Source organism: Anabrus simplex, chromosome 1 (genome assembly GCF_040414725.1).
Source record: "Anabrus simplex isolate iqAnaSimp1 chromosome 1, ASM4041472v1, whole genome shotgun sequence".
Classification (NCBI taxonomy): domain Eukaryota; kingdom Metazoa; phylum Arthropoda; class Insecta; order Orthoptera; family Tettigoniidae; genus Anabrus; species Anabrus simplex.
The window spans coordinates 213234603-213253007 of record NC_090265.1 but is presented as its reverse complement, the minus strand read 5'-3'; the positions used below and the strand labels follow the sequence as shown (position 1 = coordinate 213253007).

Here is an 18405-nt window from a genome sequence, read left to right as displayed (position 1 = left end):
TCTTACTCTGAATATCCTTCGTCGTGTTGTGCTGCACCACATTCTCAGACCACGTGGAGAAGTAATTTCAGTTCAAATCGACGCCGTTCTGCTAGAATTTAGAGAAACCATTAGTGAATTCTATGGAATAAAGACGCCTAGGAGCCAAGTTAAGTGTGACAGTGTAGACGAGCTATTTATATTCGGCGTGTGCTTGTGCAAAGTACTTAATTTTGTCATCTCAGTTACAGCTTGTGACCGGCACTCTACGGAAGTCGTCGTAGAATTGAACATCTCAAGATGGATAATTCCGCAACCACCGACAACATCATTTCATCGAGGGACACCTGTTGCAGAGCCTCCATGGAGCTGTAAAATGTGAGGCGTATCTGGTAATTGGAAGGAGACTGACCGGAGGAGTATGCTGGAATAACTGACTGTCGACGAGAATCGAACCCCATCAAAACTTGAGTACCTTTTTAATTTAATTTATCTGTCTTATCTTTTGTACAACTAGAGGTCTTTCTTCTTAAGTCGTAGATCTATTAGTTTGCTGTAGTTAGAAATATTTCATTTTTCCACTTCTTAAGGTGTCGTGGTAGACTAGGTACGTGTGAATGAAATTTTGGAATCTATTAGAGTAGACATGTAGGTTGTCTTTGAATGATTCCCCATGCTTAAGGAGCTTTATATTTAATAATCACTGACCACACGATAAATCTACTTTCCTTGTAATGTTGAAAGTTACTAGATGGAAATTTGCGTGTACATTTTGAGTGAATAGGGTCGAACCTAGTGTCTTTCAAGATCACTTGTTGCATTTATGATGAAGTCATCTAATTTTACGATGTTCCATGAGGATCAGTAGATGTAATAATCACTTAAATAATAATAATATTAACTAAAGATCGGGTAAAACAGAAGTAAACGCTCGTGAGCCATAAAACTACTGAGAGTCCTTATATGTGAGATTGAATGTGCTCTGTTCATGAAGGGTCTGGAATACGACCAATCCTGAGGGATACTTGTTGTATAATTGTGCAGTTGATGAATTAATGATGATATTTGACTTATTCTTGTGTATTGGGAGCGCAAGATAGATTATAATTATTGGAGCATGTGTTGCGAGTGTATTTCACAGGGAGGAAATAAAAGTAATATAAGTAAGGCTCACGCTTGCGGTAATTTCAACCTGTAGCCCAAATGATGGTAGTGCTTATGGATTTTACTAGAATCTTCCATTAAAATTTCATGAGTTAGATGGACTTACATTGATATGTGAAATGTGTTTCTACCAAGTGATACCCATGACTTCGATCACTAGCCACTATAAATGAAGGATAATTTCAGTACACGGATTATTTCTGCTAGACATTACGCGTCCCGACCACCAATAAAAATCATAAATAAACTTGCCAAAACAGGATTCGATGTAAATAATGTACATAAAAACGTGTTTCCCTAGTGTGAATGTGTGTGTATGTAAATATGTATATTTCTCTTGTGCCATGTTGGTTTCATTAAATTTTGATCTGGTCACGCACTCGCTGTGGCGCAGATTACACTCATCGTTGTGTGTTGCCTTAAGAAATAATTTTCATGCCCTTAAGGGAAAGTTTGATTAAGTTTAGTCGAGGAAGACTAGGAAGAATTTATTTTCTTAATTAGCGAGATTTAAAAGGAAAGATCATCTCGTTACTTTATGAAGGCACTCGATTTGTAAATAAAATTTATTTAACTAGCTCACACGTTGGTAATGTAAATTTCTAAAATTTGAAATACTTTAAGATTAATTTGAATAGAAATGAAATACAAAGATCAGAGGTAGAATTTTGTTAGCCGCATGATTAATTGGAGTTATGGTGAAAATAAGTCATTAATAATTAATTCAAAATAACTATTCTGAAATGCTAATGACGATCATTAGGTGAATAATGCAGTGGAAAATTAATAAGAACACGATCGTGTGACAATGAAACATGGGCTAATTAAATGATGAGAAATTAATAATAATAATAATAATAATAATAATAATAATGATAATAATAATAATCAGAATAATTAATTAATTAATTTTGAGAATTTTGAAATTAATTTTCATTTTCTACTGAAGTTCATGTTGGTGTCATTGACTATTATTAAATACTGTAAATGACAAATTCAGTTAGATACATCTTAAAACCACGTGTTGAGACTACTTTGAATTGGTAAAGCTTTGAACACATTTATTGTAAAACCCTCGTTAGCAAGACAGCTGTTTATGATTTTATGAAGTTCTATGTTAATTTATTTAATTCTTTCAGTCAAATATTTTGATTTGAAAAGGCAAGAGGCCTAATTTTTCTTTGGTTCCATTACAGCACAGTAAGGCTGGAGATTAAGAACACGTGTCACCCTAAATCGAGGAAGAAATGCAATATTATGAAAGTTCTCTGTTAAAAAAAAAATATCAGCAAGAATATTTTATTTATTTGTTTGCTTATGTGAATAAATGTCAGAGTGTTGTTTTAACATTTCTTTTTATCCTGCTTGGTCATCAATCCCTAACATCCCTTAAATGCCTCTAGAAAGTGATAGCCAACGATCGAACGGTCCACCTTGGGATCTCTCGCTCGATGGCTGGGCTTAGCTCGGGAAAAATGGGGGCAATACCATGTATAGAGGTCGGCGCTGAGGAGTTAACTATCCAGATAGGACTTGTGTTGAACCCAGGACGGTTCTAGAAAGGATAGCATTTTCTTTTTCGCCATCACTCAATCATGAACGGGACTAAATTCACAGAACCAATTCTTTAGTTTCATTTTTATTTCAGGACTTAATTCGAACTTGAACTGTGTAAAGTTTGGAAGTGGAATATCTTATTTTCTACATTATTATTCAGCCGAAGTCTCACATTTAACTTTGATAAAGTGAGTTATTTATTTTCTGCGGCTGATGCATCACAGATTTAATTATGAGTTCAATTTAATTAATTACTTAACTCAATTTAGTAGTAATGCCTGTGTACGTCAAGTTAAGTGATATTACATCGCAATTATCCAGTGCAATCAAACTGTGAGGACAGTTTATCGTCACTTGTGATTTGTTTAAAATCGCCATTAACAATAACTTTGTTTGTGCAGATCAAAATACTCTACGAATCCATTTTGAATCCTAGTACAGTGTTACACCCAATACTACGAGTGCTCCTAGATCTAGATCTTCTAGATATTCCAGACCTTCTCGGAAGATGGTGCCACTATGAATGAACAATGCGATCCCGCAGTGTACCAGGACCAGCACAATCCCAGGAGAAATATTCATTGTAACAGCCGTGCTGAGGCGATGTTGAACTCTGATCTTATTTTATGAATAAACTTTTGAGCAAAATTAGAAACATTCCATTATACTTATTTTACTTCCCTCTCCTCTGTAACAAATCAGATAGAGACCGGACACTCCTGTGTCCAGTCTCGTGTTCAACTAGCCGACATAATCAACTTTTACGGTTACAATATATATATATATTCCTTAAAAACAGACTTTTCCTTTTGTCAGGGTTTGTTAGAAGGGGGTTTAAATTACATTGTGCTTATGGCGATTTGGCTGGGCCTTACGAAAATCTTCATTCAAAGTGGGAATTTCTTAAAAGTGGAGAGGTTATTTCGGGGTTCTAATGTATACTGCGTCGTAACCGCTGTGGCACTTCCCGCGAGACGCAACATATTGCGCTCTGACCCGCATTGGGTTTAATTAGCCTAAACAATCTCCATGTTATCTTCAGCCTTGATTCCATGTAACAAATGTCAAAACTGGAAGTACTGTTTGTACATACCACGTGTTCTCCCTAAAAATACCTGCTCATTTTCTACATGCTTAATGGGTCCACGCTACCACATCTGGAAGGAGGGGTATACTAAAGATCCAACATTGACATCATAACAATAATTTTACTGTAACAACAACACACTTCTTAAGAATAAATGCAAAAAGACTTACTATGTCTGGCATGGAAAGAGCAGCAATCAGACTTTGACGGTTCTCAAACTCAATGTAACCAAAGCCTTTGAGTTTTCCTATACCACCAGGTCGATCATCTCTTGGTAAGCGCACATTTGCGATCTATAACAGAAAATTCACATATGTACATACAAATCAATTTAAGCAAAATAAAATTTGAAAAATAAAGCAGAATCTGGAATGAATCATTCCTTACTAAACACAATTCCAAGGCCCATAATATGAACTTGAGGATTATCTGCAGTCATGTAACGAGAGCTCAAGAATTTATCTAGACAGAATCTGGAGCTCGAGTTGAATTTAGTTGGATTATTTTATGAATAAATTGATAATAAAAATGTATAAATATAAAATATATTATGTAGATATACATAACCCATACAGAGAACAAAACTGTCAGCACAGAAGTACACTGTTTTTTTAAAATTTAAACTCCTTGGACGGCATTCCCCAATGTTGGCTGTCGACACATTCACGTCCTGTTGATTGTGAGGTGCCAGATTAAATGACTGATTAGTTTTACTGAAAATTTTTGAGTGCACTATTCCGATGAATTTATATAAAAACAAGTGCACATATGTATGTTAAAATGAACTTTATAACACAAAAATGAGAGACTTCTGTTGATTGGTTGAACTTTCTGATATTCTTATACCAGATTGGCCATGGGAACCATGAGCTAAATAGAAATATCAAACTCAAAAATGTTCATTTGACAAAAACATCCAATATTAGGTACAGTAATGCCTACAGATAGTAATTTCCTTAACCTCTTAAATTATGATTTTTTCAAATATCCTCTCCACTATTAGGCGACAACTGATCATTCAAATCTCTTCTCTGCATCAATATTTCAGGATAAGAAATGGATTCCTCTTTGTGTTCCAGGATATACTGGAAGTCTACAAGTTTTCAATATTATAATTCAGATCAACTGGTTACATTTTTAACTTTTTTTTTTCCTAATGGCTTTACGTCGCACCGACACAGATAGATCTGATGGCGACGATGGGGTAGGAAAGGCCTAGGAGTTTGAAGGAAGCAGCCGTGGGCTAAATTAAGGCACAGCCCCAATCTCCTGTCATTTCATACCTTACAGTGAGTAATATCTACACTGCTCAAAATGTAAATTTCGTCACATCTTTAGATGTTCCTAATTACATTGTATGGATGCACAGTGGGATGGAGGTTGGATAAATGAGGCAATAATATGTCCCGTTTACGTAACAACAGGGCTTCACCGTCATCTGGATGGCTGGGAGGTATTAGTGTCAAATGAAAGGTACGAGCGCCTCAATTCAAAGTATGTGTAAAGGTTGGTCTGTGTGGAGTGAGGTGGGCAACACTTGCACACTTACACTGCTTCAAGAAGGCTACTCGCAAAGGTACGTAGCCAGAATGCTAGAAATTGCTCGAAATACTATTTGGTATCTGTGGAAACATTTCCAAGAAACAGGAAGTGTTGCCAGATGCCCTGGCACGGGTTTCCAATGAAAAAAAAAACAGGGTAGACACACTTTACTCCTAATTTGTATGATGACCGCTTAAAAATGAATGGTCTAATGAAGTACTGAATACGTGGATTAGGAAGTTTATATTCTATTAAGGAAGAAAGTGTTTATAACAGTGTCCATATGGAACCCAACTATGAAGTTTATCAGTTGTAGCCCCAGGGTAAGTTTTGTGCATCTACAACCTGTCCAAAATCGCTAAGTTACAGCAAGACACTACAGATTGACCCACAGGAGGCCTTTGCAGTATGAGTTTGTGACCAAATTAGCAAGAAACAGGGGTCAAGAACTCCAATTTTAGACCCTGACGACCTGCACTGGGAGCTAAGACAATGGTGTCTTGTACTGTTCTCAAATGAGTCCCGTTTTGCACTGTATGGTTCAGATGGCCACCTGGAGAAGACATGGGGAGCAATTTCATCCAATAGCTGTACGATCTACCATTGCATATGGAGGTGGATTTGTTATGGTGTAGGCAGGCAAAAGTCTTGACATGAAAACTAATTTCCTGATCATTTGCCACGGATCACTAAATGCTAAGTGGAAGAATTACAAGATCTTCGTGCCACATCAATTCCTCATATCAGGGAACTTGGAGAAAATCCAGTATTCATGCACGATAATGCTACAGTGCACGATGCCAACATCATTCAGAGATTGCTACAACAGCATTACACGCAACGAATGGAGTGGCCATCCAGAAGTTCCAACTTGAACCAGACTGAACAAGTCTGGGACAAAATGGAATGTATCTGTGTGAGAAATCCATCACCCCAAACACTACAAGCCCTTGAAAACGCTCTTCTGGAGGAGCGGGGATGTCTACCTCAACTGAATGTGTCAGAAGCATCAGAAGGCACTGTAAAGCTGTTATCCATGGGAAAAGTGGTTATTTCTTATAATTACCAAATAGCCATTTTGGTCTATAACCAGCGACCATTTTGTTTATGATATCCTGTGCAAGGACATCATGTACTGGGTGTCAAATGAACACCTATCAATTCAATTCTTTCATGTTGCACTGATCGGAGATTCCTGCATGAGCACCACCTTTAACAAATGGAATGGCCATCATCTGAATATGTATGCATATCATGGAGGTATCAACATTTACATATTACCCCTCAATCACTCAGTAGGGACAATAATTTCCTGCCCCCGTACTCTGAAATTCACCTTCTCTAGATCAACAAAATATAAATTGTCTTATTTTTCTCAGCGTTTCCTAAATGCTCAGCATTCACTGAAAACCTGATCCCAGTTGAAACTGTACTGTTTTCATTATCTAAATTCTTCACAACTTATCACACCATTATACGTCGGTATAGTGATTTAAAAAATTATCTGATAGTGTTGCAATTCTTCTTGCTCCTTTGCTTAAAAATGGGTGGAATTACTACTTCCCTTCAGATAGAAGAATTGTAACCTAATTAACTCCAAAGCTAATCGTATTACTGTAATAAGCCATTTTATTATCCCTGCCTCCCTACCATATTTCACTACTTCTTTGTTGGGTGCTGCTACTTTACAACAACACAGAATATTTACTGTTCTATAAACTTCCACCAGCATAATTTCCTTTGCACCATTCTACAATGTCCACGAATTATGTTTTCCCCTTTCAGATTAAATTTTTTTTTTTCCTTGTACTTTTAAAGTTGCAATAACAACACTGAAGGTTTTCGGGAAACAAAGATGGGAAAGCGCTAGGTTTGGGAAGGTAGTGACCGTGGCCTTAAATAAGGCACAACTCCAGAATTTGCCTGGTGTGAAAAATGGGAAAGCACAGTAAACCAACTTAAGGCTGCCACCGTCTGAATTCGAACCCATTTTCTCCCAAATGCAAGCTCACAGCTGTGCAACCCTAGCCGCATGGCCAACTCGCTCGGTATTTTTAATGTTTCTTCCATCTGAAGAGTGATTCTCTAGGATCTGTAATCAGTTCATTTAATTTGCCCAAAATGATACTAATTTCCATTCTCCTTCCCTCTGCAAGATTCTTTATTGAACTCCAAAATATTCATGTTACACGATCTAGCTTTTCCATGTTTTAAGTCCTCCCAGATTTCCTTCTGGCTCTGCAATTACTCGTTTGGCACTATTTCTGTCCTCTTTTTTGTTTTGATCCTCATCTTTCAAATATTAACCAAGAATATCCCCTATTGCTTATCTTCACAACTGCATTTCCTATCCACTTTGACCCAGCACAACACATGCTCCAGCAGTACCCTTCCTATCCCCCTAAGCAGGTCAGCAGCATACAGCCTCTTCTTTGTTGCGAATGGAACCAGAATATGGAACTCTGCCCCTCCGCACAGTAACAGCAGGGCCACAAACAGCTTTTCTTAATTCATGTTACTTTTTACAATTTGCTTTATGTCACACTAACACAAATAGGTCTTATGGTGACGATGGGATAGGAAAGCGCCAGGGGTGGGAAGGAAGCAATCATGGCCTTAATTAAGGTACAGCCCCAGCATTTGGCTGGTATGAAAATTGCAAACCAGGGAAAACTATCTTCAGGGCTGCCAACAGTGGGGTTCAAACCCACTACCTCCCGAATGCAAGATGATAATAAATAGCTTAAATTCTTTTAAGCCATCTTGCTGTAAGCATCTCCTTGATCCATGTCACCAGGCTGAATGAATTTTGAGTGATTATGTGTGAATATACATTTACTGTGCATATGTTATCTTGTGTTACTTCTAGTTCGTAACCATAGTTTCTAAGATTAAGAATTAATATTTTTCTCAAATGAACATTGTTTGTCCCTATGAATGAATGTTGTTTCAGCCCTTAATCCATTTCTGTATGGGGTTGGCAATGAAGTGAGATGAATCTTCATAGCAAGTTTTTATGACCAATGCACTTCCTGACGTCAACCTCATCAGAGGTGTTAACGAGAGAAAATGGCTTGATGTATGATAGAAGGGAGAGCATGAAACCAAGTGCCAGCACATAGCCTACTCCTGTCAAACAGCACCAAGGAGTCTGCTCAAGGCTTAACATCCCCATTCGGTGGACAAATCACCAGCGTGACCTGCACTCACTCCATATGAACATTGAGGAGAGGTTCAGAACTGAATCCGCCGGGTTGAGTGGCTCAGACAGTTGAGGTGCTGACCTTCTGACCCCAACTTGGCAAGTTCAATCCTGGCTCAGTCCAGTGATATTTGAAGGGGCTCACATACATGAGCCTCATGTTGGTAGATTTACTGGCACGTAAAAGAACTCTTGCAGGAAAAAATTCTGGCAGGTCGTGTCTTCAAAAACCGAACAGTACTTGCTGGGACGCAAAGTCATATATATTACTATTGAATTCAGGCTTTTGGCAAGCAATTTAATGATTAGGAATTGTATACCACTGGCATTTCCACCGGCCTTTACGAGTAAATGAACTCGTCCTTGTCAAGCGTCCCAATCTGTCTAACCCCCCAGCGAGATTTTACCGTAAGTTCACAGAACTTTACGTCGCACATTATCGTACAGTCCAGAGCTATGAAAATAATGCATATAAAGTGCAAAGCCTGGGCGGTAGTATCAAAAAGATATTCAATGCCGCGAATCTTAAAGTGTACTATCTTCTGGGAAAACTTCCTGCAGATGGTGACTTGGGAAATGAGGAGATAGAAGAGGAAGAAGAAGACAAAGATGTGGATGATGATGCGGAAGGTGTGGAAGAGCCTGAGGACATACAGGACAGAGGAAATGAAGACAGAGACAACAACACTAGTGAAGCAGCTGTTAATGCTGTGACATCAGAGGGAGTCGTGCTGGAGAGCCGCAACATGCATGAACCAGCTGAAGACGACTGCAGTGCATGCGGCGGACTTCAAAGGAAATTTCTCGTCTGTTGGATATTTATTGTGACGTAAAGAAGGAATGTGATGCATTACTAATGAAAACTAAAGGACCCATGGATAATAAAGAATCAGGAGTAAAACTGGTGAAATGAGCGTTAAATATCCAGTTTGAAAAAAAAAATACAAAATATTGCTTTTTCGTATTTTTTCAGCGGCGTGGGGGAATAATGAACGGTACTGTTCATGTAGAATTCTGTGATATTTAACACAATTATAATGTTGCACTATGATAATAGGCGCAGAACCAGGTTGGAGGCAGGAGCTTGGTCACTATCCTCTACTACGGGTGTGGCATTGTATGTGTGAGACAGGAGATGTGTCAGAGTAAGATAGAGACATGTGAAGCTTGTTTGGGAAAGCCCTCTGCCACATTAACAAAATTTAAAACGGCAGGAAACAGGCGTGTCACTTCGCAGGAATTGAGTGATATCTACTCTCCCTGAAGACTTTTAGAGGAAATAAATAGATGACAATGATCCTCAGAATTTTAGGAACATGGTGATGTGTCTCATGCCATCAATTTGCAGCAGATTCGATAATTCTACATTAGCACGCATCACCGTGGAAAGATGTGAAGTATATACATTCCAATGTGAAGAGTGTACTCAGGGTAATCCCCTAGCGTAGCTTAGCTACAGGCTCCCTATAAGTACTGGCTGATTTGGAGGGAGGTATCTCATTCTGCAACAAGATTTTCTCCTGTTCCTGTCGTGAGTACGTCCATCAGTTCAATAGTCGCGCCATAAACTTTGCTTAGGACAAAGACTGATTACTTTAGTGCAGTCGGCTAATAATTATTCAGTGGATCGATGATCTGTAAACTTTGTAATAACTGTTCAATCGAATTATTGTATTTAGATGCCTTACAGTGCGGTCGCGAGTGTCGAATTATCCGACCATGAAAAATGCCGTACAAACAGACTTCGTCGTGAAGCGGTACGGGTAACCGTATAAATAGATTGCTATGTGCGCAAGAAGTGTAAGTATAAACTAAAGCCATTTGTGTTATTCCCACTAGATTTACGTGTCGGGATAATGACAACTTGTTCGATAGATTAGACTGCTAATTTCAGATTGCAGATAATATTAGAGGATACACATTCATGCGCGGTTAAGCAGCTAAAGGGGAACGATGAATTTTAACGTCGCAGATCGCCAGTAACTATTTTATGCCTGTAAAAGTAAATAGAAGTGAAAGTAATGCCGTACTGGTAAACAATTAGGCATTTCATTACAGTGCAGACCTGTACCATGTTTCAAGAGCCTAGGGGTCCAAGACCTTCTAACCATAACTTCAAGAAGACGGCCTCATGAACGAACACTACCTCAAGACTGGACGAAGATAATCGACCCAGGACAACAGCTTCACGATGATGGGCTAGGTAGGAGCAGCCATGGCCCGAAGGCGGAAGCATAGAGGTCATCAGTAATGAGCTAAATAGATAAGTGTTTTGGCACGTGTTAGGGACAGTAAGGTTTCCGCAGATAGGTATTTGTTTAATTATGTAAATAAGATTTAGTTAAGCCCTTCTGGCAATTGTATAATATAGTCAAGATGATAGTTAAGCCCTTCAGGTCGCTGTGTAATACAGTAACGATAATAGGTACGGCTAACTGATTACATAACCATGAGTTTGTGTAAGCCCTTATGGCAAGTTAAGTAATTTCCGCGGGACAATTGCATGGTGTATTTATATAGTTAATTTAAGTTATGGGAAACAGAGAAGCTAGGTGTAACAAAGGATTGTTGTTAGTAATATATTCCAGCTAATCTCTATGCATGTTAACATAATCAACTGCAACCTAAGTGTCATCAAAGGAAAGTTCAGATAATTTAAGACAGTGTCTGGGAAGAAATAAAATGTCAGTTAAATTTATGTGGGGATCTGCATGTTGTGATTTGCATGGTTTCCAGTGATTTGGGTGAGGCTGCGTATAAGCTGTAGCAACGTAGTAACAGTAAGATTATCTGAATTTCCGACAGAGTTTCTTTCACTATGCACTTGACTTGAACCTGAGACTCAAGGAAGAGATGTTGCGCCGTATGAAAGATGCGCCCTAGCACTAATAATGAATTAGTACGTGAGAGTACTCTGATTTAATGAGATAGGCCTTAGATGCGGCCAGGCGATTGAGCCTTTTGTATTTGTGAAAGTTTCGAGATATACAACAGGTAAAATCATCGTAAGGCTCCCTATCAAGCCAGATGTCATCCTCGGAGAATCAAGAAAACACGCACTAAACATACTAGAATCATTAGTCAAGAGATTAAGCAGACACCCCAAACTCGAAACAGCTTGTGCAGATTTCATGGATGAATATGAAAAACTAGGGCATATGAGCTTGATTGAAACAAACCAAAATCAAGATGTACCAAATTCATACTTCATACCCCATCAACTAGTGGTACGTCCAGATAGTGACACCACAAAGGGAGAGCTCCTCACACCACTCACCAAGTCGTCACAACCCACACCCTTCCAAGGGAATTTTTTGTCATGTATGTATGTATGTATGTATGTATGTATGTATGCATGCGAATAGTTATTTTTGTTCTGTTTCTCCTATGTTTATTCCATGTGATTAATTTGATGTCGATTGTTGGCATCTGTGTGTATGTTTGTTTGTGTTGTCCATGTGCATTAGATTGTCCTATTCTTGTCGTTTAATAAGTGTTGTAAGACGCAACGTACTTGGGGTGAAGAGTTCGTTATTCTTGTGAGTTTGTGGAACTGCGTCCACATTAAATTCAGTGTTTTGGCAGATGTAAGGTATTCCTGTGTGTTTGTACAGGTGTATATAATTCCCATGTGTAAGGTATTTTCCTAGGGTTAATTACTGATATGAGAAGCGTTACTAGTCCTAACACTACAATTTATTTCTTCTATGCCATGTTGTTGTACATCAAGGGCTTGTCCAAAATCAGCATAAGATTTAAATGATGATGTAACATTATGATGACTCAACGTATTGTGTAATTCGAAGACTCAATGTTTGTATAATCACAAAGGATTATGTTTTGTAAATTTCACCAAGATTCAATGTTTTGTTTGTGTCTTTACCACTTCATGGCATTTATCACACTGGTTTTTAGTGCATTGGGTGTGTTATATTGACACTCTTTTAATTTGAGGCCACAGGACCCCTTTCCCACGCTCTACGGCTGCTAGGACGGTGCATTCTGGAGAGGAATAACAGGTAAGTTATCGAACCCCCTACATTTACTCGACTTATCCATGCACTTACGCCCTTATAGGGTATAATACCGATATTCATTAAATTCTCTTCAGCCGTTTTCTAGTGATGCACGTAGATACATACATTCATACAGAAATTACAGAAAATTAAAACTAACATTTCCCCTTGTTACTGTGGTCACGACCAGTACTGAAATATCACTCTTTTTAAATTCTGAGCAATGTACAGAAAAATCTCTTATTTTATTTATACTAAGATAAATCAAAATTAGTCAGAATTTTCTGCAAGTGGCTCCTAAAATCTCTAGAAAAGTCACTAGTCATTATCATTGAAATTCTGTCACTAAATTACAAAAAAAGACTCCATATTTAGTGACTAGTCTCTAGAATCACAAGGCGAGTTGGCCGTGTGGTTAGGGGCGCGCAGCTGTGAGTTTGCATCCAGGAGATAGTGGATGTACCGCATGACTTTGGCAAGTTTTCTTTGCGTAGGTCATACAGATGAAGCTTTTCACAAATTTGTGCGATTTCAAGTAAAAAAGGCTTGTACCCGCTTCGAAGCGGAATTGTTGTTCTACTTGAATAAGACCAATTTCATGTTTTCTGCCCGTATTGAACTTTCTAATAACAGTTACAATTTCTTGTTTTTATGTCCACCTTATTCAATACATTAAATGTATTTTTGTCCACCTTATTCACTACATTTTGCAACTATCGTTGTTCTCTGACGAATCACGTTGGGGGGGGCCTGTGTGTGATAGTTCTTTTTCAGTTCCTTTGTCTCGAAAAGCCAGGGTGGTCTAATATGTGAGGGAGTCTAATACATGAGTAAACACTGTAATTCACATGTTATTCTGTAACTACAACATGATTTATGCTTTGTAATTCATGGTGAAGAACAAACAAGCTATTTTTATACAGGCCAGTAAAGGAACGGTTATCAAAGAGTCAGTCTCTTTCAAGACAAACAAATTGATACAGATCGACTAGGATTCAGGACGCATCTCATATTCCCAGTTGAATATTGTAATGATCCGATGAATACAAATCAGAGCAATGTATCACATATTTGCTGGTCACACAGTATCAGTGGCCTGCAAAGCTTGTTCTGGCACGAATTTTAAAAGAAGATCTGGTTCGTAAAATGTCCATAAAACCGTAAAAGCCACTGCCTTTCCGCAAATTTTACAGAAAAGATGTAAAGGTTGGCAGGTATGCAACAATCATAAAACCAACAATAGTAATAATAAAAGAAGGAATGGTCCCAGGAATTAACCTGGTGGAGTCCTTGTGGCTCCGGGTAAATGGGAGTGAAATGCGTCATTGCCGGGTATCTGCAACATAAAATATTGGATTCAGCAAGAGAATCCGACTAGCCTCTTTTACTCCAACTCCAGTACGTAACCTACAAGAGGTGTCCCTGTTAAGCTGAGCAACCCAGTGGAAGGTTGGGTAATCAATCCCAGCAGGAAGCTGGGTCAGTGAGTCGATCAGTGCTGGGGGCTTCAAAGCAACATCTGGTCACACAGCATGTCCATGACCTTAATAGTCAACAACTCGTCACTTTCGGGTGACCAACTATACACACTTGTGTGATAGACTGTAGTACGATAACAATAATGCTAGATCCCCAGGTAGTAACTAATCCACCCCCGTTCATTACGGGGCATATAGGTTGTCGGATTCTGGGGGACCTATGCCTTCATGTGACCCAGTCAGAACAAAAAGAAAAAGGAACATCACATACCTAGCTACGATAAATATTAACTCCCTGATCAAGACAGGGAAAATTAAACGCACTCTTGAAATCCTAAAAGACAAGAACATCAGCATTGCAGCCTTACAAGAGACTAGGTTCCCAGATGAAGATGCCATGGAGTCTCAAGAATATATAAAGGAAAGCCTGGTAAGAGAGTCATGATAAATGTACCCTTCCTGGGGATAGGGTTCGCAGCACACCACAAACTAGCAATAGGGGATACTCTCTGAACTTCCATGCTCCTACCAATGAATCTAACAAGAAAAAAGCAGAGACTACAGATCACTATTGGGACACCCTTGAGGAAACCCTAGACCACATCCCACATCATCATACGACAATATTGCTAGGAGATTTCAGCGCTCAGATTGGGAGAGAACAGAAATACCGGAAGATTGTAGGAAGATAAGAGAACCCATAAGAGAACCAACAAGAATGGGAAACGGCTAACCAGTCTGTGCACCAAGTATGGATTACTCTTAAAGTCTATGGCTTTTAAACACGTCCCTAGGAAGGCCATGACATAGTGCAGCCCAAACAGCATGATGGGCAAGTTCCAAATTGACCATGTAACAATAGACAAGAAGCACCACTGCGACATTATGAACGTGAAGGTTTTACGAGGAGATAACGTAGACTCCGATCATTACCTGTCCATGCTTAAGATGAATCTGAAACCACTGTATAAGACTAAGGTTATGCTTATGAAGAAAAAGAAGATTCCTAGGTTTGATATCACCAAACTTAAAGAAGACAATGCAAGTTACCAAGAGAGTCTGAACCAACACATCAATAGGATTAACACCACTACAAAATGGGACCCACTTCGGGATGCTATAACAGACGCGGCTCAGAAAACAACCCCCAACAGACCTAAAGGAAACAAGCACCCATGGTGGTCTAACGAATGTGATGAGACTATAGAAGCCGGGCGACTAGCATGGCTTCATTGGAATCATCATAAAAACGAAGCCAACCTACAAGCGTTTATTACACAAAGAAAGAACGCCTCCAGCATTATAAGAGGGGCGAAAAGAAAATACAACAAAGAACTGATTTAGCAAGCCGAGGAAGATATTGGAAGAAACAACTCTAGAGACTTATACAAAGGTCTTAAACAACAGATGTCCCAGTTCAGACCCCAAACTTTACACCTCCAGAGAACAGACAGATCACTGTGCCTCAATGATTATAACTGCATCAAGACCCTAGCTGATTATTTCCAAGGACTTTTGAATGCTGAAGAACCTGCGCAGCGCCTCCCAGTTAGAGAACCAGCTAACCCGGACACCAAAGACATCCCTCCTCCCACCTATGAAGTAAAAGAGACCATTCAACTTCTCAAGAACAGCAAAGCCCCTGGAGAAGATGGAATGGTAGAAGAAATGTTGAAACAAGCTGGTGAGCAAACATTTAGGCACATACACAAAGTAATCCTGGACATATGAGCTAAGAAAAGGCTCCCAGATGATTGGACATCAGCCGTTATCCACCCAATCCACAAGAAGGGAAACAAAACAGATCCCATCAACTATTGTGGAATATCACTCCTTGCTGTATCGTATAGTCTTTTCCAAGATTCTGGAACGGCACATAACAAGACAACCGGATAAAGAATTAGGAGAATATCAAGCAGGGTTCAGAACTGCAAGGTCTTGTACTGAACAGATACAAAATCTGAAGGCCATTCTTCAATATAGCAAGAAAAGGTGCCGATCGTGGGTAGCTATCTTTGTCGACTTTCAGAAGGCATGTGACTCCGTGGATAGAATCACACTCTTCAACACCTCAAGAGAACTGGGACTAAACGAAAAAATTAATAGGTTGGTGCAAGCCACCCTGCACAACACCACTTCCAAAGTTAAGTTTAGAGGTCAATTATCAGAGAGCTTCACAATCAAAACAGGGGTGGGGCAAGGAGATGGTATCTCATGCGTATTATTTAACTGCATCCTGGAAAAGATCATAAGAGAACGAACCAGGTCATTAACTGAAAACACCGGATTAAGGATGGGGTTTAAAGCAGACAACTAGAGGATTCTATGCCTGGCCTTTGCTGATGACCTTACTTTATTAGCAAACAACATGCATGAGGCCACTATGCAGCTTCAAACACTCTGATCAACATTGAAAAGACCGAGCTTATCATCAACAACAAAGATGCCCCTACAACAATGCGAGTCATTGATACAAAGCATATCAAAAGAGCTAAAAATGTGAAGTACCTCGGTGAGTGGATATCGGAGGACCTGAGTGAAACGATGGCTCTTGAACAAAGGAAAATCAAATTAGACAAGGCCTATCATGCCTGCAGAAAACTGTATGCCTCAAAGCATTTATCAAAGAATGTACAACTGAGACACCATAACGCAGTAGTCAGACCATCCGTCCTCTACGCAGCAGAATGCCTATCCCTAACTAAAAAGACCCCACTGAGAGCCCTGGAAGTGCAAGAACGAAAATACCTTAGAAGAATAATAGGGCCAAGGATCTTACCAGATGGAAGGCAATGGTACAAACCCAAAATTGAGCTCTACCAGAATCAAGAAAACCTCATAGATGCCATCAGAAGAAAACATCTGACTTTCCATGGACACCTATACAGAATGGATCCTAATAGATTATCCCATAAGATCTTCTAGGTTACTAACAAAGGCAAAGCTACTGGATTCCCCTGGACCATGCAAGTGGCCAAAGATCTTGCAGAGCTTAATATTAAACAAGCCACCATAACTGACAGGAAGGCATACCGTTTAATGGACAAAACGAAACCTTTCCTAACATCCCTTATATCAGCTAGCCACAAAGGAGCCGGGAATTGGTCAGAGAAGTGCAGAAAGGAATTCAGCGAGAAAATGAAGGAATACTGGGCCAACAAGAAGGCTCAAGAGGCCACTAAGAACACAATCCAGTACGCCAAAAGGGGCAGACGACGACAAAAACACAGCTAGAACACAAGCACAGTGGTCCGCAGATGGCCTAAACACAAAAAACAAAATTTAAAGGAGGAAATGCAGTCAAATACTACAACTAGCAATTTTTTAGGAAAATGTCCATTCACACACTCATTCACACTTTACTCATCTAAATTCGTTGGAAGCATTCAATAAGTGATTTCGGCAATCCATCTTAAATCTCTCAATGAAAAGAGAAATGAGGAGTAATTAAACGAACTTACCAGGAAATGTGAAGTTGAAATTAACTGTAAACAATGGTTCAATAGATTTAGTGATGCTATAACATGTTGCATATCTGCCAACTTTACAAAACCAAAAATAAAGAGATTTTGATATGAAAATCAGGAAAAATCAGGAGATACAATTGGTCAAAACTGCTTATTCTACACATTTTGAGCAATACAGGACACTTATAGTCTCAACGCCCGACTGTTGTTATAACGAGGCTACAAGGCTAAAATTACATATCTCTATTACCTCACAGGAAGTATGAGAGTGAGATGATCCGTCTCTGATAAGCCATCCGAATATAGTATGAACTCATGATCCACACATCGAATTGGTCATGCACTTAAATGCCATTACTTAGCAAATGGATTAATCGCTGTTGTGAATTCTCGGTATAACGGGCTTCTCCTGTATATCCCCATCCCCATTAGACATCCGGATGATCTAACATAATAACATCTTTGTGATATTGTCTAATGGCTGTAATATAATTATGTACTAGCTGATGATGGCCACGAAAGGCCAAAACCGGTACTAATGTAAATCCATTTACAATAAATAAGTTTTGATAGGTGGAACACATTTCTTGTCTGTACAGTGAATCCAATCAATACGGAAAATGAAACTTATAAATAATAATAATATCAACCTTCATGCCATTCGTAAATCTCTGGCAGTACAGCACCGGGAATCAAAGTCAGACTCCCGAAACAGCAACTAATTGTGCTATCCATTACGCTGGAGGGCATTATTAACTAATAAAAAACACAAGACATATAGCATGACTGATGCATGCTTGCAATGCGCAGGTCGGACACAAAGCTAGGCCTATTCACCTATTTGTGCGACGTCATCAGTACTGCAGTAGACCTACAATATGGAGGCGGACATTTTTTAAATGCGAACAACAGA

General features: G+C 39.1%; 1 protein-coding gene across 2 annotated transcripts in view; it reads right to left on the bottom strand.

The window, feature by feature from the left end:
- The window catches only part of eIF4B (eukaryotic translation initiation factor 4B), a 212811-nt gene that overhangs the window by 153195 nt on the left and 41211 nt on the right, over positions 1 to 18405 (bottom strand). For both annotated transcript variants that reach the window (XR_010861597.2, XM_067158454.2), the window contains exon 4: positions 3958 to 4080. Coding sequence is in view for 1 of the 2 variants with exons in the window: in XM_067158454.2 (XP_067014555.1) it covers positions 3958 to 4080 (123 nt within the window). In the remaining variant the exon portion in view is untranslated. The remainder of the gene's footprint in view (positions 1 to 3957; positions 4081 to 18405) is intronic.